The sequence below is a fragment of the Eschscholzia californica genome, unplaced genomic scaffold (genome assembly GCF_041429995.1).
Source record: "Eschscholzia californica isolate CP2 unplaced genomic scaffold, dmEscCali1.0.p SCAF_4, whole genome shotgun sequence".
NCBI classification, from domain to species: Eukaryota; Viridiplantae; Streptophyta; class Magnoliopsida; order Ranunculales; family Papaveraceae; genus Eschscholzia; species Eschscholzia californica.
Window position 1 is genome coordinate 56,997,416 of NW_028238461.1, and position 25,224 is coordinate 57,022,639.

The following is a 25,224-nucleotide window of genomic DNA, read 5'->3' on the forward strand; positions in this document are numbered from 1 at the left end:
TGACATAAAGCTAAAGATCAAAAAGTGCGCTTCCGCTTTCATTTTTTGTCATCTCTTTGAATCTAATGGAGTTATGTATATATGTCTATGTATAATATTTTGTTTGATTATAATCGGAGTAGAAGCATGATTAGATTATGATTTACGTATAAATTTTTCAATACGTACATCTTAATAGGTGTATTCACGAAGAAATCTTGTAGTCCTAACCCATGTATTTATAGAATGTGCTAGGACTGCCCGAGGTTGAAAGAGAATAATATATCGTACCCTATGGGCACGGGTTACACCCTCGTCTTTCCATAACGCAGATATTTTTCCACTCATACACGGAAGGTCTGAAGCTATCTTGCTTTGCGGAGAAGAGGAGAGAAGAGTGCCGTCTGATGAGAGAGAGAGAGAGGGACCAGAAGGGGAACCGACCCATATGATGATTGGTCATGGTCTAAATTTTGGGGGTGTTTGGATTTAGTAGTCTAGCTACTACTAGTACTAGTGACTAGTGAGTGGCACAACCGTTGAGAGAGAACAAATCGCCCGCCCCCTCAAAATCCTTTCCATTCAACACGTGCCTAAACAGATGATAGTAGATTCATTTTCAGGGAGACTTGGTATCTAGTCCCATGTTCAAATCAACCCCACTTTCCCTTCCTCATCAATTATGTCATTTTGTGGTAAGTATCTTCATCAAACAAACAAACACATTTGAATCTTTGTCAGGATTAGAGAGTGATACAACCATATTTTTTTTTCCACTCTCAATCCTGACCAATCATATATTTTATTTCACTCAGGAATTTGATTTTCTCATCTCCATCTGGGATAAACTCTTATTTGTAACTTTTTATAGTGTTATTTCTTCAAATAAAATTACAAGACATTGATACATCATGAATATTTCAAACTATAATGAAAGAGGCTAAAGTCCAACAACATGAATGAAACTGAAAACCCGACAACAGGAAAGAAACCTAAAAAATCCAACAACATGAAAGAAGCCTAAAAAAAATCCAGTAGCATGAAAGAGACCTAAAATCCGACAAATTTATTATAAATCTTGATGGCAAACTGTTGCCAACAAGACTCGATCTTACAACCCACTATCTCATGAGATTAAGAGGGATGTCCATGTCCAACTGCTGCACCAAAGGGTGGTGGACCCCGAAATTATATCTCAATCAATCCACCTATTGACATTCAAAACTAGGAGATCAACCGGATTCCGCCAATAAAAGGCAAAATATGATAGTCTATAATGGGTTTGGCGCGCCCCTTTTTGGGGCACCTTATCAGGTAAAATAGAAAAGAGAAGATGAAACTTCACCATTAAGTTATGGGAGTTATCTCTATTTCCAGAAAGGGTAATCCTACAGGCGCCCCACAATAGTTTAGCTCTCTTTGGAGCTTCCTATATCCATACAACATAGTACTAGAATAGAAGAAGCAAAACTGCAAAAGTACATAAATTCAAAATACATTAATAGTGTGTTTGGTTGCAGGATTCCTAAGTAGGATTCCTATCAAAAGTGGAATTTGGTAGGAATCATGAATCCTTGGTCTGTTTGGCTACCAAGAATCCTAGGACTCTTGAATCCTAAGGATTCTTAATTCCAAAATTTGTATTGGACTTAAATCCCACCCTACCCCTTAGGATTTGCTAGGATTTTGGATTAATGAACCTAAATTTCAAACTTAAAATCAAGAAAAAAATATTTCCTTCTACAAAATCATTATTTTTTTCTAAAATCATTATTTTTTTCAAAAATCATATTTTTTCTAAAGACGTTTAAAAATACACAAATAATAATAAATCATAGGATTCTTAGTTGCCAAACAAGCCAAAAATTATTACTTGGATTCATGAATCCGTGGAATCATGAATTCCAAGGACTCATGAATCTGCGGATTCATGATTCCGCCATCCAAACACACCATAAGTTACTTCTCTTATCTAATTTATCATCGTACCAATTTCAAAACAAAAACAGAAAACCCCAAAATATTAGACATTAATTCTAAATTTCCTAGAGCTATATAATGCTCCATCATTCATTTGGGAATTTTGAACCCACAACTTAACTAGTACTCCGAAATTTCTTAACCATTCCTTTTTTTTCTCTCTTCTGAATTTTAACAAGCAAATCAAATCAAATCAAACACAAAGAGTAGTAGGAGTGATAAATTAATGGGAATTCATCTTATCATCTATGATTATTATTACCTACTCCTATTATTCGAATTCTTACTTGAAGTTGAGTAGCAGCAGCTAAGAAATTGATTGCTTGAATTGGATTTAACATTTCTACTACCTTCCTCGTCGTCATCGCTCTTAGAAAATCAGCTCCGACCACTAAAGCTTCCATTGTTTCTTTCATACTCTGAAACTCCGAATCCATATCTAGGGTTTCACCATCAACTAATCTCCCCCCTCTTCTTGCCAGATCCACAAGCGACGGTCCCGCTACTCTCTCCTGTACCGACGCCATCTCTTTCGTTAATTCTCTCTCCGCGGCTCTTGTCTCAGCCGTTATCCTCTCAATTTTCAGCACTTGTTCATTACTCAGATCCTTAACTGAGTTATTAACGATTCGTAAAGCGAGACCTGGTTTGAAACCAGCGATCCAGAGGAAAGTTCGTTCGTAGTAACTGAACCATGGCGGTGAGAATAAAATGAAAACATCTCGATGAGATGCGATTGATTTTGCTTCGTAGTATTGTTGGTAGTGTGATAGTACTTGAGAAATTAGGGTTTTTAATTCGTCTTCTGTTCGATCTTTTGAATTTGCTCTTGCGTTTAATAACTCGTTTAGGTAATCTTGTTGTCGAATTAACCAACCTTGGAAAAACTCTTCAAATGAAATCTCATCATGACCTTCTTCTTGTTGTTGTTGTTGTTGTTGGTTTTCACCAGATAATGATGAAGATCGTCCTCCTGGATGTGGAGGTGGAGCCATTCTCTCTGTTTCTAGAAATTTCTCACAAACCAGGTGGGTTTTAATGGAAGTGCTTAAATAGTGGGTGTTCTTGAGAGAGAGAGAGAGAGAGGTATTATTCTAGTACTTTCTAGGGTTTCCAACTAGTATGTCCTTTTCTTCTTCTTTTTTTTGATTTTTTTTTTAAAATTTTTCTTGAAGTTTTGTTTGGTTTGATTATAATTTTTGTACATTTTAATTTGCCAAATGTTGTTTGATTCTGAATTTTAATTTGGGGGTGTAAATTAGAGGAGGCATAGACAAACTGAAGAACCCTAATTAAGTGACTCGTGGGCAGTTTTGGTAGGGAATTAGGAACAAATTTGGTGAAGCGGTGGTTGACAGAGGGAAGGTGTCAATCAAAGGTGGGGACAGAGTGAAACGGTTAGCCCTAACCGAGTATGAATTTGGTCAATTTTTGGGATAAAAGTGAAAGGGTTTTTTAAAGGTTCAGATGAATCGACTTTTTCTCTCTACCAAAGTTCATGACGGTGTAAAATTCTTCCACCTGAAGAAAAAAAATACTAAATCCTTACCAACTCACATGAATCACACACACCTCTTCAGTGTTTGTTAATGGCGGTCAGATCATTGGGAGCTGGCTGGCCCTTTTTTTCATGAATTGGGTATATGCCGTTTCCTACTCATCAAGGGAATTCTACCTGGAAAATTTTGTATGGAACAAAAGTTTAGTCACTCCCCAAATCCTTGTTCAAGTGAATTGTGCATTGGTACATGCAACTTCAACTGTTTGCTTGTCTAAAACTAGTTTTTTTTTGTTGAAAGGGTCTATAACTAGTTACGAAAATGTAATTGTGCTCAGAGGAGTGTTTTAGGTAAGTTCTTTGTTGTTAAAGTCAATGGGACGGTTTTTTTACGGGAGCAAAATGATAAGGTGGTGAGACCGAGAGAAAAAGAAAAAAGCGAAATGAATAGTTCGAAAGAAAAACCAAGAATAGGAATTGCTTCAAACCATACTTGGCCAAAGTCTTTTGACTAAGTCTTCGGTAAAATCACATTGCATCTAGCAAGTATGTGTGTTGCCTACGAGACTTCCCTAAAGTATATTGTTTGCAGAACTACGAATGCAAACTTATTATATATAACCACTACTTGCAACAAAAAATAACTACTTAATATAGTTTTGTATTGAAATTCTAGATGCCCCGTTTTCGTTTTATAGATACAGTCATTTCTCGAGTTTGGGTTATTAAAACTATAAACAACGATATATAGAATAGTTTGTATGACATTTAGAAATACGATCAAAATAGTTTAGAGCGATCATGTGCGGTTCAGATCCAAAGCCATCAAACTGGTGGCTCTGGCCCCAACATGGCAAAGGGCTTCATTTTCGTATTTTTCATATTAGATTTGAAGAAATAATAATACTTTGAATGGATTTACAAGGTGATTTAAGACGTAGATCAGTAGTTAAAAGTTTAAATTATATACATGCGTTATAGGAGACCCAAATGTTAAATCAGCTTGGGGCCTCCAACATTTGGCCCATATGTGAAAACAATTATGAGGGTATTCCATTTCTTTTTTTGTTGAAAGAAAATGAGTTCTAGCTAGTTTATGTCACTTGTGGTTTCTTATATTATCATATTTAGATGTCATTAATCATTTAAAATGTGAATCCTAATTAGTAATTGAGTGGAGAATCTACTATCCTGCATAAAAAAGGTAAGTGCAAGATGGAAGTATATAAACCAACTAAAATCTTTAAATTAAGATAGGTCCTAATTAAATACAAAAACTAGTTGGTGGTCATTTCCAAAGCTATGGTTTATAGGGTTGAAAACTTATCATTAAACTCATCACTAAAACTGTGGCTAAAAAAATCTATAGAAGTTTATCAGTTTATGAATGGATGACCTTAAACTCATCATTGATTCTTTCAACAAAAAAAGAAAGAAAAATCATCCTTAAATGATGCAATATGAGTTGGGTTAGGACTTAGCCAACTTTAGTGAGAAGAATTGATCATTGACAAACTATGAGTAGGGTACCCATTTTATTTTTATTTCATACATGTTAGGGGAAAGAATGACAATTAACTAGTTTGTTAATATTATATAATCTTTAGATATTTTATTTATTTATTTATTTACTTATCTCGATCTTAGCCAATAACAACTATTATGTGTTGCTTGTTGTCATAAAAAACTACTAGTGGATTATTCTGTTGACTTGTTATTGAATTTTTCATGAACTGATAATTGAGTTCGTGCTCCTTGTTACTTCGTTTTGAAATGCAAAGAATATTAACTTTGTTTTTTAATTTCTTCTGTTGTTTGGAGCAAATAGATCAACAGCAAAAATAAATAAAGAAACCCCATGGGCAGATTATAAATACCAACAACAAAACTTATAATCATTGGTAAACCCATAAATAAAGAGCCTAATTCTTCAAATATATTTGACACTTCTAAGCAAAACAAGATAGTTGAAATATAAGAGTAACTTAACAATATAACATGCAGTTTCATCTGCTACAAATACTCAAATAATCATCAACTTGGAGGTACCTCTAATAACTTAAGTTCATCTTCACAAATTCAAACCAACCTAGTAAACACATTTTTCAATTCACACTCATATTATGTAAATATTCTTACTTATTCAATCTTTCCGTAGTAGTAGCATTTACGTAATGTCGTCTATGATCATTTCACCACTTTTCGTTAGGTTATGCTCGGCCACCATTAGAGTAACTTGCTCTGTTTCTAGGGTCGTGTTCTCTATTCGCGGATGGACTGTCATAGTCGTCTAAATTCGCTTTCAATGACCTTCCTCCTCTTACTACCATAATGTCCTTCCCTACCAAATAAACAAACAAACTTCATCTTTAGTTTCGTAATTTCTCGGTAAACACTCTAAACCATGAAGTTAATTAAGGTTTAGAATGAAAGAAGATATTGTATTTTTACCTGGAAGGGTTTCAATAAAACGAGCTGAACAAGATATGAATGAAAGTGCAAAGAAGAAACACCACCATAACCTCATCACTCCACTTGCTCTTCCTCCCCCCATCTCTCACTTTCTCTCTCTCTTGTTAATTACTTACTAATGTTTTGATTAGGAAAACAAGCTTGCATCTACATATATATACTAGTATAACCTAGATGAAGTCAAAGGTACACGTGGAGGAGCCTTATTCGACGATAGAGTTGACTCTACCTGCAGGTATTTTATAGTACTTGGTAATGTTAATAATTTATATAGCTTGGGAACGGCTCCTTGCTGGATCCTCTCAATCCTCTTAGTCAACTACCTCTATCTCCTTCAATGTTTGTCCTTCTCTTCTTGACTTGGTATTTGTAGATACCAAAATGTCATTCTACAGGCCCCTCCCAGATTGGTGATTAAATGAAATGGACGAACAAGATTTGGAGAGAAGTGAAATCCGTTTTTCTGCATAAATCATACCTGTCCACCTAAGCATAGAAGTTCGGATCATACCCGTCCACCTAAGCATAAACATAAAAGTCGGGCTAAGTATCGCCGTTTTGGTAATAGACTACTTCCAATGGGTCTTTTACTATCATGAATTCATGATCGTGGTTGTGACTAATTTGAGAAGGCAAAACAAATTTAAGACGGAATAATGTGGCTATCTTTATCACAAATTTAAACTGTTGACCTCATTTAATTTCGTACAGAAGAATCTGGCAACTACAAGGACAATAAGAACCCTAACTCCCGATGTTTAATTACCATTATATAAACTACAAGTAGAAGATCTCATAATACTTGGAAGTTCATGAAGATTACTCAAATATCTTCTATCGTTTCTTAAAACCATATTTCTTGCGTTCATAGAAGAGATCGGTTTTCGCACTTCCCAAATTCACAATCTTCGGGCAGCCATCACGATCTTTCTCCTGCTGAGTACATTCTTTGCAGTAATATGCATCAGAGATACCCACACCTCCACAGATCACGCACCGACCTTGGAATGAACCGTAGTTGCATTCGTCACATACCCGAACAAGAGTGCAAGGACGGACGTATGAATCACATATCACACACTTTCCGTCGCACTTTTCACAAAGACGACCAATGGCGATCCCTGGTTGTTTCCTGCACATAATCAAATCGGGATGATGCTTGGCCATACTTCCTCTGCTACCTTATTGCTTAGGCAGAAACACACTGAAAAGTTTACATAAACGGATTAGTTCGATAGTTCCATCTGTTGTAATTATACACCTACTAGGCTACTAGTACATATGAAGTCACGAAAAGAGGATAAAAAGAAACCCAGTGATTAATGGATACAAATAAGAAATTGATCGACCTAAACATTTTAACTAATTGATATATGAAGGTCTGAACTCATGAAGATTATAGCCTATTTCTATTTCATATAGTTGCTGCAATTATACGAGAAGCACAATTATATGCTTATAATCTCACAGGTAAGCGTAAGTAATGCCTTTCCATATGGGGTTATGGACCGTCCTGAATGATTATTTGAAATAGAGAGCCAAAAAAACTTCCTAGAATATGCAAATTATAGTCATAAATAATGATATCAAACATCTAGAAATAGTGAACTCAACTCCTAATACTTCAGTTCTGACCCCTAAAGAAAACAAGATATGTGTTCTTTATCCCTAAGGCTCCCACTTAGGCCATTTGGAAATCGAGAAATGAAGTCATCTTCTCCAACAGAAGTTTCTCTAGTGACCAAATTTTCTTCTCCTCGAAATGTTTCATATATCATTGGAGTAGAAAATTTGCTTGGGCAAGACAAAACTTTCATAGACATGGTGGACAATTGGGATTCCTTTACCTATCTTTTGTAATTTTTTCTCCGTTTTTTGTCCTTAACCTCCTAGAGGTTTGTAATTTCTTTTTCGCCTCTATCAATTCAATCAAATTATTCAAAAGAACAAAATATGCTTTGGTGATAACTAGAGTTCTAAAACCAGAACATGGAACAACATAAGCTAGCAAGAAGATAAAGATGTTAGTAAATATAGTATGGCATCTAACAATCAAAATCTCTTCCATAATGAACACAAAACGAAGGCGGCCTTCAAACAGAAAATTTCAAGAAACGCGCATCCAAGGACAGATACCATTGCCTATCCAATCTTGGGTTACTAAGAACAATTCATTCAATAATATATTTCTCAAGAAAGGGTTTACTAATCCTACAATAATAGAGTACTAACAAAATCATTCTTAGTTTATCATAACTATAGGGTTCAGTTTCCACAAATCTGAAAGAGAAAAAAACCCAACTCTAATAAGCAATAACAAACAGATAAACAAGTTGCAATTTTGTGAATCTACAAATGAGGTGTTCTAGTGTTTCTAATTAGGGTTTCAAGTATCAAAACTCGTCTATCAGGAAAAAAAACCCAAAATTTTCCACTCAAAAAGGAGTTCTTTATTAGTTTCGATTTAGGATGAGAGCATTAACTGGTGATTACATCTAAAAAGAAGCAGGGATACGCTCTGACAATTTGAGAGGCGAAGATTTTCAAATTGAAAACCCGAAACAGAAGGTAAGCTGTAAAAACCCTAGATAGAGGAAGACAGAAAATAATAAGTAACCTTGCGTACCTTCTCTATGGGGTCTAGAAATGGTGGTGGACCGGCGGTGGTGGTGATTCAGAGAGTGATAATGATGAGGCGATGAGTGAGAAAGAACAAGAGAGAAATTATTGCTGCTTTTAGAGAGAGAGAGACAAGTTCTTCAATAAGTTTTGCTTTAGAGACAAGTAGGCGCCTAAATCCCAAAACTATAAGAAAGATAAAGCCCAACAAATTTGTTTTTTTTTTTTTTTTGGAAAAGCCCAACAAATTTGTTATTTATATCTATAACAATCCAAGGCAACTACTATTAGCCCAGTTAATAATCACATCTAGGGAGGTTTCACGTTAATATTTCTGGACTTTAGGTCATTAATTCGTCGAGTTTTAGTCATTAATTCGACGAATTTTAGGCAATTGGGCCATTAGTTTTGTTGAGTTTTAGGCTAGTAGTAATTCAGCAGTTATCGTGCGTATCAATGTTTTTAATTCGTCAGATTTAGGCCATGAATTCGACAGCTTTAGGCCATTAGGGTGGGTTTACTTTGTAATTTCTTTTAATATACTGATACTACACTGATTTTTATTCAAATTCTGATACTATTGTGATTCTTATTGAATTAGGGTGGGTATACTTTGTAATTCCTTTTAATATAATTGTCATTCTTAATACTACTTATTGGTAGAGTAATTTGGCTTAACTTTGGAGATTCTTATTTATCATCAATTACATATAAGGAAATTGGAGTGCAAGATTAAAGAACTAGATGCATGATCTTTCTCCAAATATTGCAAGATTAAAGTAGTAGATTCATGATATTCTCCAAATATCTGAAGTTTTCTTGGATTTTTCTTACTGTTTCAGGTATGTATGTTCATTTAACTCTTGCCATTTCAAATTCTGATACTATTGTGATTCTTATTCGTATATGAATGTGGGAGTTTACTTAGTAATTTGGAAAAATTAAGGTGGGTTTACTTTTCATGATTGGGGAAATTTAGAAGTCATATAAGAATTAGGGTGAGTTTATTTTGTAATTTCTTTTAATATATTGATACTACACTGATTTTTAATCAAATTTCTTTTAATATACTGATACTACACTGATATTTATTCAAATTCTGATACTATTGTGATTCTTATTCGTATAGGAATGTAGGAGTTTACTTAGTAATTTGGGAAAATTAAGGTGGGTTTACTTTTCATGATTGAGGAAATTCAGAAGTCATATAAGAATTAGGGTGGGTTTACTTTGTAATTTCTTTTAATATACTGATACTACACTGATTTTTATTCAAATTCTCATACTATTGTGATTCTTATTGAATTAGGGTGGGTATACTTTGTAATTCCTTTTGATATACTGATACTACTGTGATTCTTTTTCAAATTCTGATACTATTGTCATTCTTATTTATATGCGAATGTGGGGTTTACTTAGTAATTTGGATAATTGTTATTCAAATTCTTAATACTACTTATTGGTAGAGTAGCTAATTGTCATTCTTAATACTACTATTGTGATTCTTATTACTACTTATTGGTAGAGTAGCTAATTGTCATTCTTAATACTATTATTGTGATTCTTATTACTACTTATTGGTAGAGTAGCTAATTGTCATTCTTAATACTACTAGTGTGATTCTTATTCGTACACGAATGTGGGAGTTTACTTAGTAATTTTGGGTTTACTTTTCATGATTGGGTATACGAATGTGGGAGTTTACTTAGTAATTTTGGGTTTACTTTTCATGATTGGGGAAATTCAGAAGTCATATAAGAATTAGGGTGGGTTTACTTTGTAATTTCTTTTAATATACTGATACTACACTGATTTTTATATAATTTCTTTTAATATACTGATACTACACTGATATTTATTCAAATTCTGATACTATTGTGATTCTTATTACTACTTATTGGTAGAGTAGCTAATTGTCATTCTTAATACTACTATTGTGATTCTTATTCGTATACGAATGTGGGAGTTTACTTAGTAATTTGGAAAAATTAAGGTGGGTTTACTTTTCATGATTGGGGAAATTCAGAAGTCATATAAGAATTAGGGTGGGTTTACTTTGTAATTTCTTTTAATATACTGATACTACACTGATTTTCTTATTCCTATACGAATGTGGAATGTGGTAGTTTACTTAGTAATTTGGAAAAATTAGAGTGGGTTTACTTTTCATGATTTGGGAAATTCAGAATCATATAAGAATTAGGGTGGGTTTACTTTGTAATTTCTTTAGATATACTCATACTACTACGATTCTTATTCAAATTCTTAATACAAGAATAGCTAATAACCCAAATGCATCCATTTTGTGTTCGGTCATAGCCCATTGGCTTAACTCAGGCCTAACATAACATAAATTGGTCTAAGAATTAGGGTGGGTTTACTGACCAGGAATAGTGGTTCAGATGCATATGCACAACTCCCTCGTCAAACTCCTTGGATTCATTGGGCACGTGGCCCTTTTCCCACTCCTGGTAGCACCAAGACACCCAAACTAGACTACAAAGTCAACAAACAACATGTCTTGGGCTTGTTACAGAACCAATACTCAGCCTCGGAAGTTCAAAAGGCACCCTCTCTCTCTGGGTGCCTATATCAATCTTAAGGGACGTATATCTTGGTTTGCAATGCCAAAAACTAGGCACGAGCGCTCACAGATGATTAACAAACGAAACTAAAATGTGGTAAGATCAACTTTAAATCAAACCAGTAGTCTTTGGGGGCACACATGTCACACTTCCCAACCTATGATGAAAGGCACCTCCCTATGAGGATTTGCTCACATGACAAGATTAGCTTCCCGAAATGGTTTAGAGTTTATTTCTTGTTTCCAATTTACTGATCTATTCATACCATTGTTTTCTCAACTCTTGTTCTTTCTTGAAAAAAGAAACAAGAAATCCAAAAATAAAATTATAGAAACTAAGCTAAAGTTCTTCAAAAGTTTTTTTTTTTTTTTTCCAGGAGTGTAACCATTACTGTATTCACATCGATTTCCAATTGGTCATCTGGCTATGGGTCAGAAAATGATCCCATAGCCCTTTAAAGTCGACTGGTCATTTATGAATTCACGGCATGTCTCATTTAGTTGGACAATAGTTCTCACAATCAGGCCTCCTGGAACATCGGTAAGTTCACAAATATCTGCAAATGGTGTTCCCTGACACAACATGAATTGCAGAAAATTTCACTGAGGATGGAATCCAGTGAGATTTTTATGAAACCAGCAATTGGTCTGTATTTAGATTTGACTCAATGTTACCTGAGACGTGGTACGCTCCACTACAAGTACGAGGTACTCTTGTTAGACGTTTCCAATAATTCGAAAGTGATTACCAACTTAACTCCTTTTACCATTAAAATGCACAATAATAGTAATGATAAAGTGAAGGCGCTTTGGGGAAAGCATAATAGTTTCCGGGGTGTGAAGACTTGGTCAAAAATTGGTCAATTTTGTTTGACAATTTTATTTAGGGGGAAAGCAAAATAGTTTCTCCACCTCAGCTCTCTCTCTCTCTCCACCTCACTTCTATCTCTCCACCTCATCTTCTCTCTCCCCACCACTCTCTCTCTTCTCCGACAAGGTTGCCGGCCGGAAAATTTTCCGGCCGGCGATCATTAAAAAAAAAAAATCACATCCTCTCCCTCCTCTCTCTCTCTCTAAAAAAAAACTTTTTTTTTTCTTCTCTCTCTCTCTAGAACAAATCTAGAGAGAGAGAAGTTGTTGAAGGTCCCGAAAAACCTTGATTACCTTGTCTAGATATATCTCGAAAAACCTCTTTTTTGCGGCCTCAGTATTAAATCCCTTCATTCCTTTTAAACCAGCAACTCCTCCTAGAAAGTTAGCTTCCCCTGATAACCCATTTGATCAAAAAACAAATTAAAAACATTTAACCTAAAACACATATATAGATAGAGAGAGAAGTGTATGTACCAGTTCCAGTGAAGGGTGCAAATTCATCAGTTGTAACTTGGACGCCCATTTCAGCAAACAAGTGGACGACAGCCATTCTAGAGGGCTCTTCACTGTTGCAAAGAACACCGTCCATGTCGAATAGAATAGCTAAGACCTTAATACCCCACTGATTGCCAAATGCATTTTGCTCTTCTGACTTCAAGCAAGATACCACCGTCGTCATTAGTCCTCTTCTATGCCGGCGAGAAATTACTTGATGATTTGGTCTTCGGAACGATGATGATGGAGGAAATCGGTAAAACTGTTGTGAGATCTTTGGAAAGCTGGAAATTGAGAAATTACTTGATGATTTCATGTTGAACTGAGATGCTACTAAGAATGCCATCTCTTTTTTTTTTTTCATGGTCGCCGGCCGGAAAATTTTCCGGCCGGCGACCTAATCGGAGAAGACAAAAAGGTGAGGTGGAGAGAGAGTGAGCTGAGGTGGAGTGTTTTTTTTTGTTTCCCCTTAAAATTTATTTCCCCGGAAAATTTCTAAAATTCTACATATTCTCTTTAAATTTTCATACCCCGGAAACTATTTAGCTTTCCCCAAAGCGCTGGCCTAAAGTGAAATGTATGAAGAAATTGATGAATTATTATACAACAAAATCAAAATGTAATCAAAACCAACATATGATTTATGATCATATACTATTTCTCCAGATTGAATGTTCTATCAAGTTTACTAGTTACGCTTTATTCAGTTTAGCACAAGATCTACTAGTTAGGGTTTAACAAATCAAGCGAGAAAGGGAGACCTTAGCAGTCTGGTAAGTCGATCACCGCTTTCTCCAACAGAAATGTTGAGGACGAGCTTTTGAACTTTGGTGTGCGTAGAAAGAAGCATAAAACCAGAATGAGATTACTTTAGTCTTTTTCATGTATTTGATTATTTACAAAAATTTCTGAAGGAGCCTACGAAAAATTGATAGATCTTTTTTAACTAAAACCCTAATTTGTTACGCCAAATTTCTCCTCCCCAAATTTTATATTTTCACGTGTTTGGTAGAATTTTTAGGGCCTGCCTACCTTCCTTATTTTTTTTTGTACGTTCAAAGAAAGGCCTACCTTTCTCTGAAAACAGAATATTAGGGCCTGACGCCAACGGAAACGGTTAGGATTTTATTCCTGTTCCTAAGATATCTAAAATCCTAAACAAACTTACCCACTCTTCTCTTCTTCTCCAAAAGAAAAAAAAAGTGGTTAAAAGGTGAGTGATGTTGAATAATGAACAAGGTGATTTTCTCTCTGACCCTAATAATTTCTTAGTTAATGATGATATGTTAGTATTTGGTAATTCTTTTGATAGAAACCCTAATCATGTTTTAGATTTTACCTCTCAATTTAATGTTCATGGTTGTTTAGATATTAATAATAATGACTTCATCTTACCTAAATATGGTACACAACAATCCTCTGTTTCACGTTGTTATGAAAGTTCTTTTATTGATGAGTTAGAAGTTGATGAAGATGGGTTAAGTAAAACCCTAATTCTAGATGGATTAGTGAACCCACCATTTACTAATTCGATTGATACAACTACTGGGACTGACGATATGAATGCTAGTGTATTAACTCAAGAAGATGGATGTGGAATAACCCATGTTCCTAGTAGTACAAACGGTAGTGGTAGGAGAAGAAACAATTCGAAGTTGAGAACCCTAGATAGTAAAAATTCTGATTCTAGTGATAATGGAACTTGGGTCCGTGTTAGTTCCGATTTAGTTCCTCGAGCCGAGTACTGCCCTGATGCTCTAGTGAACTACTTGCTCTCTCCAGAAGGTAAAGTCTCTCAAAATACAATAGAACAAGTTCTAATGCATCTTTCGTTATTGGGATGGAAATTTGAGTGCAAGAATACTGATCGAAGTACTAAACTTCGTTATATTTCACCTAATGGGAAGATTAAGTACTCTCTTGTTGATATCTGCAAGAATTTGACGAGAACTACTGATCAGAGCTCTCAAATTAGTGGCCACAATTTAGATGGAAATTTGACCCATGGAGAATCTATTTGTGGTGGTTCTTCTTCTTTGAGTTCAGAAGCTCAAGTTGTAGGACACAATCGAAAGCAAAAATCAAAGAAGGATCTTGTTTCTGTTGTCGACGAAATTAGTCAACTCCTACCTGAATATTGTCCTCAAGCTGTGATGGATTGGTACAATTATGGAGGAAAAAGAAAGAAGCTGAAAACAGATTCTGAGAGTGGATGCACGAGGACAATGACTTTGAAGGTAAAGAAGCACCTTTTATCTGTTGGTTGGAAGTTCTCGCATGTCATAAAACAAAAACATAGGCGTGAGCTACGATATATATCTCCGAAAGGTAAAACTTATATATCTCTTGTAAGAGCTTGCCAAGGATATTTAGAAGATGAAGAACTCTTAGTTATCGGTGCGAAATCAAAATTGCCACCAAATAGGCAGAAATTTTCCTCACTCGTTAGTAGGCAACCGAAAAAGAGTTCTCTGGAGAAGAAGAAACCCAGAGAAACTAAATCTTTTAATAAAGGAGATTGGAGTGATGAAGGCTATCAACTTGGGCCATTGAGACCTAGCAAAAGTGCACGACAGATCACTATTGGGAGTTCCGTGGACAATACTCGACTAACTGTTCTATCTTGGCTGGTAGATAGTAATATCGTGTCACCAAAGACAAAAGTATACTGCACAAATAGAAATGAAAATTTTCCGACGACTACAGGGATCATATCTCGTGATGGTATACTGTGCAACTGTTGCCACAAGTATTTCAGCTTACCCAAGTTTGAAGCTCATGCTGGTAATACTAGTACTCGACCATCTGCAAGTATTTTCCTCGAAGATGCTAGATCTCTATGGAAATGTCAAATGCAAATGATGGAGGTTGAGAAGATCAATGGATTCAACTCAGAACCACTTGAGAGAATCAAGAGAAACACTCCACCCGAGAAGAACCACAATATATGCTCTTTATGTCACATCGGCGGTAATTTATTACAGTGTGTTCAATGCCCATCTTCATTTCATCTTAGCTGCCTTGGTTTGAAGGTGCTTTTCTTTTCAATTTCGATTTCTTTCGCTCATACACATATATTAATCACTAAAATTTTATCAAAGAGGAAGTCAAAGTTTCTGAACTTTTGATGTTTCTGTAGGACGTGCAAGAAGAAAACTGGTATTGTCCATCTTGTCGATGTGGGATATGTGAAGAGGGAGATCTCAATGGAGACATTAAAAAGTTCACAGAAAAAACAGTTCTCTGTTGTGATCAATGCGAACGACAATGTTAGTTTAACTTCGAATCATATCTATCCAAAACTCATATTTGTCCTCTTTAAGTAATACTCATGTTCACTTTTTCGTAGATCATGTGGGGTGTATTTGGCAAAAAGAATTGGTGAAACTAGAGAGCTGTCCGACCGGAAAATGGTTTTGCAGTATAACTTGTGAGAAGGTTATACATTGTCTATAAGGATTCACTAAATTATTGACCTAAATGAGATACTAAAAGATAACGCAGTTCCTGATATTTTAGTCTCTTTTCTGCAGATCTTTGAAGGGCTTCATAAAGTTTTAGGAAAATCATTGCCTGTGGGTGTATTTAACTTGACGTGGACCCTTTTAAAATTTTCGAGTAATGACTATAATATTGATATTGAGACCATGGCGGAGCATTATAGCAAACTTAACGTAGCTCGTTGTCTTATTGATGAATGTTTTGAGCCTATGAAACAATCATATACCAAAAGAGATCTCGTCAAAGATGTTCTTTTCAATAGACGGTGAGAATTTCATTTGTACCGTTTACATTTGGGGAACCCCTCGTATCTGTTATTTTTCTAGTCTAGTATTGTAATATCATTGATATGATCATGAATTCGGAAGGTCGGAAGCGGACGGACAGAACTTTCATGGATTCTATACATTGGTACTGCAAAGAGACGATGAGTTGATATCTGTAGCTATAATGAGGTACAATTACACAATTGAATTTACAGCCTCTTGTTATGATGATGACTTAAGTAGAAATGTTTTGTTTGTTTCTCTGTGGCAGGGTGTTTGGTCATAATGTCGCCGAAGTACCCCTTATTTGTACCCGCGTTCAATATCGTCGACACGGCATGTGCCGCATTCTAATGGATGTTGTTCAAAAGGTATTTCATCATTTTATCTATGTTTCCATACATATACATATATATATATATATATATCATCTCTCTCACCATAATCATTTTATGTCTTGCTATTTTAGGCACTTGTGGAATTAGGAGTGGAGAAATTGATAATGCCTACTACTCTTGAAATGTTACTTCCATGGACAAAGACATTTAGTTTCTCAGTGATGACAAACCATGACAGATTGAAGCTTCTTGAGTACAGATTCTTGGATTTCCAAAACACTAAAATGTGCCAAAAAATCTTGAGAACTTCACCTGCAGAAAATGCAGTCAGAATCAAGAGGTGTGTATAGTCCTTTCAAGAAAGTTGGGGAAAAGAAAATTCTTGCTTTCTTCTTGATTGATGTTCTGATATTGAATTTTTAGCTAATTTTGCAGGTAACAGATGTAAATTGGGTAATGATTTATGATCCAGAATGATGGAAACATTGATCTTGACATATCTAGAGTTTTTCTTTTCTTTTTTGTGGGGAAGTACAATAAAGATTGGATCTTGGAAGGAGATTGTAAAGTTCATTGTTGAATTCTAATTTGTTTGATTCTTTAGGAAGATGAGTTATTGATTTGATCTTCAAACAACTTGGGGAATTTCATGTCATTTTCATTTTGAAACTTAGCTAGGAAGAAACTTACTCAACATTTGATTGACATATTAGGAAAGGATTCTTCAATTGTTTTTCATTTAACTCAATATGATGTATGACTTTATGTTCTTTAATTAGTATTTACTGTAAATGAAAGTCATCTTGATGAAAGAGAGAGAGAAATTGAGTTTGTACTCATCTAACTCCAAACCAATCCGCCGGAGAGGACCTAGAAATTATATTCTTGGTTACGAGATTCTATTCTCACACGCCCCCTCACGTGTGGGCTTCTTTGAGTAACACTTTCTTTTTTCAAGTGACGTCAAACAATGTTCAACAAAAAAAAAAAGTGACGTCAAACAAGTTGTTTTTGAAACCTATCACGGATGGACATGGCTGGAGAGGACCTAGGAATTACATTTTAGGCTACTATTTCCCCCTTATCCCATATGGGACTATTGTTGTCTCAGGAGATAAAGCAAATTGCACTTTTTATTAGTTGCCCAAGATGTTAGCTTTCTACCTTCTTCCTCTAACCCCCACCTCAAACAATACACTAAAACCCCACCATTTGAATAGTTGTCTTTAACTTCACTCTTACTCCAAAACCCATTTAATAATCAACATATTCTCTTTCTCACACCTCATGATCACTCTTGTTCCAATAGATCCTTGTCTTTCTTTTTCTTCCTCTATACCCTTGATTTCATATTTAGCTCATTCCCACTTCCTAAGCCTATGCCACCTTCTTCTTCACATCCACTATGAAACCTTCAAGAGGGAAGCTACCTCTTTCAATCGTCGCAATTGTTATCTGCATTTTCGCCTTTTTCGGTGTCCTATATACTGAAGAGACTGGTTCTCTCTCTTCTGCATATCTTCTCAAGCTTACAGATTGTTCCGGACAAAATGAGTCGACCGACAACTCCATTACGTCTTCAAAGGGTATGACTTGTGATAGTTCTATACAATACCAATCTTCTGAAATTTATACTTGTTTTTTAGTTTTTAGTATTCCTTTAATTGTAACCACTATTTTACTACCTCTGTTGGACAGTAGGCGAAAAAACTTCTACTACTTCATTTGCTGAAGAAAGTAGTAATCTAAATGATATCGAAGAAGAAGAAAAAGAAGAGTTTGATCCAAATAAGTGCAATGTTGTTAATGGGAAATGGGTGTTTAATGGTGAAGCTAATTCTTTATACTCAGACTTGACTTGCCCGTATCTCGATAAGCAAGTCGTATGCAGAAAGAATGGGAGGCCGGATTTTGATTACCGCTATTGGGAATGGCAACCCCACGAATGCCTACTCCCTAGGTAGAAAATTTACTACTCTAAAACATACATATATAACGTAAGTTGCATGATTTTGTATAAATTTTTCAGGTTTGATCCTGCAACTGCACTTGAGAAACTCAGAGGTAAGAGGCTGATGTTTGTCGGCGACTCTCTACAGAGAGGTCAATGGCAATCTTTTGTTTGTATGGTTCAGTCAGTTATACCCCCCGAAAAGAAATCCATGCGTCGTGGCCGATCTCACTCTGTTTTCAAAGCCAAGGTAACAACCCAGAGTTGGTTCTTCTAAGTAAAGTGATAGTTAAGTGTCATTTAAGCTAATGGGTGGTTTCTAATCCAAATATAGGAGTATAATGCCACGGTCGAGTTTTACTGGGCTCCGTTTCTTGTCGAGTCAAATTCCGATCTCAAAATCATAGGAGATCCTAAGAAAAGAATACTAAGAGTTGACACCGTGAAAAAGCATGCAAAATATTGGCTAGGAGTGGATATTATTGTTTTTAATACTTATGTTTGGTGGATGAGTGGCTTAAAGATCAAATCTCTGTAAGTTGATCTTATCTCTGAACTTAGATGGATATCATTAATATTATATGCATTTTCGATAACTTATCGAAAAACATGGGCACGTTTGAAGAACTTTGTCTGACTGAGAACAGATGGGGTGATTTTGCCAATGGGGAAGAAGGGTCTGAGGAGTTAGAGGCAACAGTTGCTTACAGAATGGGTTTGAAAACATGGGCAAATTGGGTAGACTCTACCATTGATCCTAATAAGACTAGGGTCTTCTTCACTACAATGTCCCCAACCCACATGAGGTTTGTTTCATTTTTCTAATAGATCAGAAGATTCACTAACATCTAAATAACCTAAGTTGTTAAAGCTCTTGATCATCATTAACTCATTTCAGAAGCTCAGATTGGAATCATAAGAAGGGGATTCGATGCTATAACGAAACTAAACCGATTCTAAAGAAGGGCTACTGGGGAAGTGGATCGGATCGAAGAATGATGAATGTGGTATCTAGTGTGGTACAAAGAATGAAAGTTCCTGTTTCTTTCATAAACATAACTCAAATGTCAGAATATCGGATTGATGGTCATGTATCAGTTTACACAGAACACCAAGGGAAAGTGTTGACAGATGAACAAAAACAAGACCCGAAAAGCTACGCAGATTGTATACATTGGTGTTTGCCGGGAATACCTGATACATGGAATCAACTGTTTTATGCATACTTGTAACAGAAAAGAAGAAAAAAACATAAAAACTTTGTGTATCAGTAAACCAATCTTATAAACTACACATAGTTTTATTCCAACATACACTTTGTGCCTTATATATATATAATATAATATAGTTCTATCTTAAGGCACTTAAATAATTCAATCCTTAGTGAGATTAGCTTCGAATTGTGAGGCTCGGGGTGCTAACTTCTAACTTGATAGGCATCTTATCAACATGTTCATTTGGTATGTTCCTTACGGGCTCGTAAGCTGAAGCATGAACACCCAAAGCAGCTCGCCCCGAAGGATCGAGATTGTTTGACCAAGCAGAGTCCCATGCAATAGCATTTGCAGTGCTACAAGCAACACTAGCACCACCCGGGACTGTTAATCTTGCCGAGTTCTGCATATAAACAAGAACATTTTGTATTAGCAATAACTCAAAGAAACTTCATATTCTTATGAACAAGGATAGTGGCTCACTTGAGGGAAGCATCGTTCAAAGATCATTCGGTAGTAGTAGGCTTCCTTTGTTTTAGGTGTGTTATGGGGGAAAATGTACTGAGCATTGAACATCATTCTATCCGTTACCTGAAATGACAAATTGAGTATTTAGTCATATGATATTCGTAAATATATATTAAGACATGAGATAAAAGATAATACATTATCTGAAGCATGAGCTTTGAGTCCATCGATCCAACTATATCCAACGCCATCACTGAATTGCTCTTTCTGCCTATACAGAATATGCTGTAGAACAATGAACAGGGAAGTCTTGTTAAAAATCTTTCCATGAAATTAAGAAAGAAACAATGAGAATCATGTCAATTGAGAAAGACGGATTTCGTGTTGGACCTTCGGCAAGTATGGGTGTTTTTCGTCATCAAAAGCCTTCCTTAGGATCCACTTCTCAATACGACCCTCGTCTCGTTTTATCTGACACAAACGATAAACACTTAGCGTCTTATAGATCTTCATAATTAAGAACGAAAACTTCACATAAAGTTATTGAACAATGTTTACCATTTTCCAATCTGGATCAATATCCATGGCAATATTGATAAATTCTTTGTCTAAGAATGGAACTCTAGCTTCCAAACCCCACGCAGATGTCGATTTATTAGCTCTCAAACAATCATACTGATGAAGGGCCTTTATCTGCAATTTTGGAAGAGCAAAGATTTTGTTTTCATAAGTCTAATTTTTATCAACGATAGGCAAGAATCAAGATTGATTGAATATGTCATTACTTATTACCTTTTGACATGTCTCTTGATGGAACTCTTCTTTGTTAGGTGCCTTGTGAAAGTATAAATACCCTCCAAATATCTCATCTGAGCCTTCTCCTGAGATCACCATCTTTACTCCTTGTGCCTTGATCTTCCGAGACATAAGAAACATTGGTGTGCTTGCCCTGATTGTTGTCACGTCGTAAGTCTCTACATGGTAAATAACATCTTCAATGGCATCGATTCCGTCCTATGGCAAACCGAAACATATGAGAATTCATATTTGTATAGAAAACATAAAGCTAGTGCTATTTTAGTTTCGATGTTATACACACCTGGACAGTAAAATGGAGTTCGTGGTGAACAGTGCCCAGATAATCTGCAACTTCTTTCGCGGCCTTTAAATCGGGTGATCCCTGAAAATCGTAGCGAAAATTGTATGTGACATGAGGCCAAGACACCCTTTAGGACTAAAAGGAATTTCTATTTGTTTCTTCTCATAAGAGAAGAAGACTAATTCACCTCTAAGCCAACACAGAAGGAGTGGAGTTGTGTTCCCCATTGCTTGGCAGCTTTTGTCCCAGCTAAATAGCGAGCCGTGATTGATGCAACCAAGGATGAATCAAGGCCTCCCGAGAGAAGAACCCCGAAAGGCACATCGGTCATTAGCCTCTTAACTACAGCCTGCACCAAGATTGCAAACGAACATATCAGTAAAAAACAATATCAAATTGAGCTTCATCAAGTCTTAAGGGCAAAATTCTTGAGGCATGATCGTGAGATCTCACATTTTCGAATGCTTGTCTAAGAACAAGTGGATCAAATGGAGTAGAAGAGACAGCCTCTGAGAACCAAGGTGGGGTGTACCATCGACGAAGCCCTCCCTGTTTGCTCGAGTACAAATGACCAGGAGGAAAGCACTCAAAATGTTCACAATCATCATTAAGCCCCTTCATTTCGGACGAAATCCAAATCGAACCTAAACAAAAACAGGGGAAAAATGTTACTACAATTATATTAAAAATGTTGAAAACAATGTAACTTAGAGAAGACCGATGATACTCACCGTCGAGTCCCCAACCCATATAGAGAGAGGTGACACCAATGGCATCTCGAGCGACAATGAAGCTGTTATCACGGGTATCCAACAATACAAACGAAAAAATCCCGTCCAACATATCCACGAAATTTTCGCCATGTTCTTCGTACTATTAAAGCAAGAACAGATTATCATTATATATAGTTATGTCTGTTATAAGGACAATCACTTTAAAATAGAAAAATCAAAATTTAAAGAAAGAACGAAGAAGGAAACCACATACCAAATGAGCAATAACATCACAATCACTTCCTGTCCGAAATTTATGATTCGGCAAGCTTTTCCTTAGCTCTTCATGATTGTAAATTTCTCCATTTACCTATTAAATTACAAACCCAATTACCCCCATTACTTAAATGACCATCCATCTGTATATATAGAACTAATTAGAGTTTCTAGCTAGTATGACTATGTCTTACAGTTACAACAATGGTTTCGTCTTCGTTAAAGAGAGGTTGATCACCGGAAGTAGGATCGATGATAGCTAGTCGTTGGTGTGATAGAAAGTTGTTCTTATATTGGTATAGCCCACTCCAATCCGGCCCACGGTGCCTCAATCTGCCATAACCAAAACATGTATTACTTCTCAACACCCAAACACACATTACCAACTAAAATATTGTTCCTAATAAATTGGTTTAGCAATATATTATATATGTATGGAACATAAAAAATAATTTGAGAGAGAGAGATTGCCTTCGAGAAAGCTCAAGTACGCGAACACGTTTAGTGTGGGAGTCATCTGAACAACCCAAAACTGCTAATATTCCACACATGATTGAAATGTCTAGCTCTCTTAGAACACAAACTCAATAACAAGGTAGTGAATAATAAGATATCAATGCTACCCACATTTGCACCTATTTATAGACTTCCAATATTAGTAGATACAGACTAAGGAAAAAAATGAAAGAAAATATTTATTTATTTATTTTGAAGCGGCGACAATTATCGCATCGAATACAAGTGCTTATCCACTAAGACACTCTTTGTCTTAGACTTTTATGACATATCTCTCTTTTCTATTTATTCATTCAATACAAATGAATATTTTTCCAATGATCTCATCCTCTTCAAATAAAGATGAGTATTTGCTGAGTCAATCATATCATAAAGTCTGAAAATACGTTTCATTTTTGTTCATGAAATTAACAATGTGGGTTGCTTATTCAATGAATTTTGCCGAAAATTTTGGCAAATATATACATCTCAATATTTATTAGCATTCAATTTTGAGACTTGTCAACTAAGTATAAGAGCTTGGGTAGAAAATACTTTTGAAAGGATGGGATATATCCATAAAAATATTGATCAAGCTAATTAGAAATAAAAATGATTAACATGATTCCTAATGTGAACATTGTGAATAAATTCAACTATTACTACTATTTTAATGTGAATAAGGCAACTATTGTTGGATTAATCAATGATTTAACCCCTTTAATTAAAACTCAAATTTATCACATGCTATTTGGTGAAAATATATTCCTAATTCCGAAACGCCATTAAGTATCCAGGTAGCACTTCCAATCTTGTTGCAGTGGTAGTGTATCTACTCCGAAAGCCATACAAGATCGAAACACAGTGTTGGTGAAAATCCATCATATATCACTTCTGTTATTATTCTATAATAATGGAGTAGTTTGTACGACCTTTAAAACGTAAAAGTGTATAAGTAATTCGTGTTTTCATTCAAAAAAGGAGTATTTATACATATAATGAGAAATTGAAATCTTGCCGAAGAATACACATCTTAATATCTTGTGTAAATGTATACATTATAATTAACCGTCGAGAGATAATCGGCCAAACATGAAAATTAAATTAAGCACATGTTTTACCGTGTTATCATCTGAGATGTTTAAAAAGACTCTTTAAAGAGTCAAGAGTCCCTCCATTTATATAAATAAAAGAAGACAATAAAATGGATGCTTTCGTCAACCCTATTATTCTTTTTATGGAACATATTCACTGGGAGGACATGTGTTACTATAGGACCTAAGACTTCCACAACTCAAGATTAAAAAAATAAAATGAAAAAGAAATTGTAAAGTATTTGTGACAGACTTATGACTGGGATAGAGCTTTAGACCTCTCAATGTCTCAACCAATTTTCATTATCTTTTAGATCTATTATTTCATACCCCAGTCCGAAACTCTAATTTTCACTAACATTCTCTCTACAAATTCCTATATTCATTGTTCTTTTAAGTTTCCCCTTATTTATCAGATATTAGGGTTAGTATTAGTTCCATTTATATATGTTGGGAAGAAGAAATTAAAACTGAAGCAGAGGAATAAAAGACAGGAAATATAAGATATGTATAAAGATCGAGGAGGAGGTTTTGGATCGAAGTCACATATTGCTTCGCTTGATGGTAGACGGATCAATGATGCCATAGATAAACAACTTGAGGAATCATCACCATCCACTTCAAAGGGAGGCGATCTCTCGTTACTTCAACACTTCGCGGCTTTATCAAGGACGATCAATCTACTACTACAATGGAAGTCGAGAAGGATGTAAATTAGTATTTTATTATTAGTGTAATAAAATTCTATATTGTCGACTTTCAGGGTCTTTTCTTTGAGTCTGTGTCTTGTCAATTCATTTCCCTTCATGAAGCACTTTACATTCGAAAGTTTTGTGTAGAACTTTACTTATGTAACTCTCATGTAGTTCTCAGAGGAATAAAATTTATCTACCATGTAATTTTGTGATTGTTATCACTTATGAATGAAATTGTGGTTTTAATAAAAAAAAATGTCTCAACCAACAAAACAAAAAAATTCGGGTGTTGTTATTATAAACTTCAAGAGAGGTTACAAGAAGGTGTTGTTCTATGCAGTGGTTGAAAATTCTGTTACAGAATATAGTTACACTAATCCTTCTGTGATGCCAACAACTACTTAGTCAGCTGGTTGTCCATCTATTCTAAAAATCTAAAAATCACAAATTTGATGTAAGTGGGTAGAGGTATGAATGAATTTTCATGCCCCTAGAATAGTCTTTAAGGGTTTCTTTTAGGCTTTTAGAGTCCAAGATGTCTTTGATAAATGATAGATATTAGTCTTATTCACTTCATGTATTTATTCATGATATATCTGTAACATATTAAATGT

The 25,224-nt window shown here is 35.4% G+C and overlaps 5 protein-coding genes and 2 long non-coding RNA genes across 10 annotated transcripts; 3 read left to right on the forward strand and 4 right to left on the reverse strand.

Moving 5' to 3' along the window:
* Window positions 1-830: 830 nt before the first annotated feature.
* Window positions 831-2,954, reverse strand: LOC147546699 (protein ZW2-like). Of its 2 annotated transcripts, none has more exons than XM_086637929.1 (2): window positions 2,247-2,954; window positions 831-1,187 (listed from the first exon to the last, which is right to left on the reverse strand). In XM_086637929.1, the coding sequence occupies exons 1-2, from the start codon at window positions 2,952-2,954 to the stop codon at window positions 1,179-1,181; spliced, it is 717 nt and encodes a 238-aa protein (XP_086494055.1). In that variant the 3' UTR covers window positions 831-1,178. The 2 variants fall into 2 exon arrangements, with proteins under 2 accessions (XP_086494055.1, XP_086494054.1); XM_086637928.1 differs by lacking the exon at window positions 831-1,187 and adding an exon at window positions 1,305-1,449.
* On the forward strand, window positions 2,673-3,860 carry LOC147546700 (uncharacterized). The gene is made up of 3 exons (XR_015224124.1): window positions 2,673-2,810; window positions 2,912-3,045; window positions 3,271-3,860. It is a non-coding gene; the product is annotated as an uncharacterized LOC147546700 (long non-coding RNA).
* A 1,547-nt stretch (window positions 3,861-5,407) lies between these two features.
* LOC147546701 (uncharacterized) lies at window positions 5,408-6,166 on the reverse strand. The gene is made up of 2 exons (XR_015223946.1): window positions 5,909-6,166; window positions 5,408-5,798 (listed from the first exon to the last, which is right to left on the reverse strand). It is a non-coding gene; the product is annotated as an uncharacterized LOC147546701 (long non-coding RNA).
* Window positions 6,167-6,571: 405 nt separating this feature from the next.
* Window positions 6,572-8,680, reverse strand: LOC147546702 (PHD finger-like domain-containing protein 5A). Its single transcript, XM_086637459.1, has 2 exons — window positions 8,556-8,680; window positions 6,572-7,133 (listed from the first exon to the last, which is right to left on the reverse strand). The coding sequence occupies exon 2, from the start codon at window positions 7,094-7,096 to the stop codon at window positions 6,764-6,766; it is 333 nt and encodes a 110-aa protein (XP_086493585.1). The 5' UTR covers window positions 7,097-7,133; window positions 8,556-8,680; the 3' UTR covers window positions 6,572-6,763.
* A 3,101-nt stretch (window positions 8,681-11,781) lies between these two features.
* On the forward strand, window positions 11,782-17,241 carry LOC147546703 (increased DNA methylation 1-like). 2 transcript variants are annotated; one of them, XM_086637931.1, is made up of 9 exons: window positions 11,782-11,930; window positions 13,072-15,532; window positions 15,640-15,769; window positions 15,850-15,938; window positions 16,034-16,266; window positions 16,370-16,456; window positions 16,539-16,638; window positions 16,737-16,945; window positions 17,041-17,241. In XM_086637931.1, the coding sequence occupies exons 2-9, from the start codon at window positions 13,721-13,723 to the stop codon at window positions 17,042-17,044; spliced, it is 2,664 nt and encodes an 887-aa protein (XP_086494057.1). In that variant the 5' UTR covers window positions 11,782-11,930; window positions 13,072-13,720; the 3' UTR covers window positions 17,045-17,241. The 2 variants fall into 2 exon arrangements, with proteins under 2 accessions (XP_086494057.1, XP_086494058.1); XM_086637932.1 differs by having other exon boundaries at window positions 11,810-11,930; window positions 17,029-17,241.
* Window positions 17,242-17,892: 651 nt separating this feature from the next.
* On the forward strand, window positions 17,893-19,867 carry LOC147546704 (protein trichome birefringence-like 3). Of its 2 annotated transcripts, none has more exons than XM_086637934.1 (6): window positions 17,893-18,191; window positions 18,304-18,565; window positions 18,635-18,806; window positions 18,891-19,090; window positions 19,204-19,362; window positions 19,455-19,867. In XM_086637934.1, the coding sequence occupies exons 1-6, from the start codon at window positions 18,011-18,013 to the stop codon at window positions 19,786-19,788; spliced, it is 1,308 nt and encodes a 435-aa protein (XP_086494060.1). In that variant the 5' UTR covers window positions 17,893-18,010; the 3' UTR covers window positions 19,789-19,867. The 2 variants fall into 2 exon arrangements, with proteins under 2 accessions (XP_086494060.1, XP_086494061.1); XM_086637935.1 differs by having other exon boundaries at window positions 18,307-18,565.
* Window positions 19,701-22,995, reverse strand: LOC147546705 (asparagine synthetase [glutamine-hydrolyzing] 1-like). The gene is made up of 13 exons (XM_086637933.1): window positions 22,798-22,995; window positions 22,521-22,659; window positions 22,325-22,420; window positions 22,069-22,210; window positions 21,791-21,981; window positions 21,525-21,686; window positions 21,338-21,418; window positions 21,031-21,252; window positions 20,797-20,931; window positions 20,629-20,709; window positions 20,437-20,523; window positions 20,254-20,361; window positions 19,701-20,173 (listed from the first exon to the last, which is right to left on the reverse strand). The coding sequence occupies exons 1-13, from the start codon at window positions 22,875-22,877 to the stop codon at window positions 19,946-19,948; spliced, it is 1,752 nt and encodes a 583-aa protein (XP_086494059.1). The 5' UTR covers window positions 22,878-22,995; the 3' UTR covers window positions 19,701-19,945.
* Window positions 22,996-25,224: the final 2,229 nt, after the last annotated feature.

What these genes read in the sequence shown, in the direction of transcription:
- LOC147546699 (XM_086637928.1), bottom strand. Translation starts at nt 2,954, where the DNA reads ATGGCTCCACCTCCACATCCAGGAGGACGATCTTCATCATTATCTGGT. An exon ending in CTGCTGCTACTCAACTTCAA is followed by an intron (nt 1,450 to 2,246) that starts GTAAGAATTCGA and finishes GTACTTTTGCAG; the next exon opens with TTTTGCTTCTTCTATTCTAG.
- LOC147546702 (XM_086637459.1), bottom strand. Translation starts at nt 7,096, where the DNA reads ATGGCCAAGCATCATCCCGATTTGATTATGTGCAGGAAACAACCAGGG.
- LOC147546703 (XM_086637931.1), top strand. Translation starts at nt 13,721, where the DNA reads ATGTTGAATAATGAACAAGGTGATTTTCTCTCTGACCCTAATAATTTC. An exon ending in TTAGCTGCCTTGGTTTGAAG is followed by an intron (nt 15,533 to 15,639) that starts GTGCTTTTCTTT and finishes ATGTTTCTGTAG; the next exon opens with GACGTGCAAGAAGAAAACTG. An exon ending in ATATCTGTAGCTATAATGAG is followed by an intron (nt 16,457 to 16,538) that starts GTACAATTACAC and finishes TCTCTGTGGCAG; the next exon opens with GGTGTTTGGTCATAATGTCG.
- LOC147546704 (XM_086637934.1), top strand. Translation starts at nt 18,011, where the DNA reads ATGAAACCTTCAAGAGGGAAGCTACCTCTTTCAATCGTCGCAATTGTT. An exon ending in CTCCATTACGTCTTCAAAGG is followed by an intron (nt 18,192 to 18,303) that starts GTATGACTTGTG and finishes TCTGTTGGACAG; the next exon opens with TAGGCGAAAAAACTTCTACT. An exon ending in ACTCTGTTTTCAAAGCCAAG is followed by an intron (nt 18,807 to 18,890) that starts GTAACAACCCAG and finishes ATCCAAATATAG; the next exon opens with GAGTATAATGCCACGGTCGA.
- LOC147546705 (XM_086637933.1), bottom strand. Translation starts at nt 22,877, where the DNA reads ATGTGTGGAATATTAGCAGTTTTGGGTTGTTCAGATGACTCCCACACT. An exon ending in GTGATGTTATTGCTCATTTG is followed by an intron (nt 22,211 to 22,324) that starts GTATGTGGTTTC and finishes TTGCTTTAATAG; the next exon opens with TACGAAGAACATGGCGAAAA. An exon ending in AACTCCATTTTACTGTCCAG is followed by an intron (nt 21,253 to 21,337) that starts GTGTGTATAACA and finishes GGTTTGCCATAG; the next exon opens with GACGGAATCGATGCCATTGA.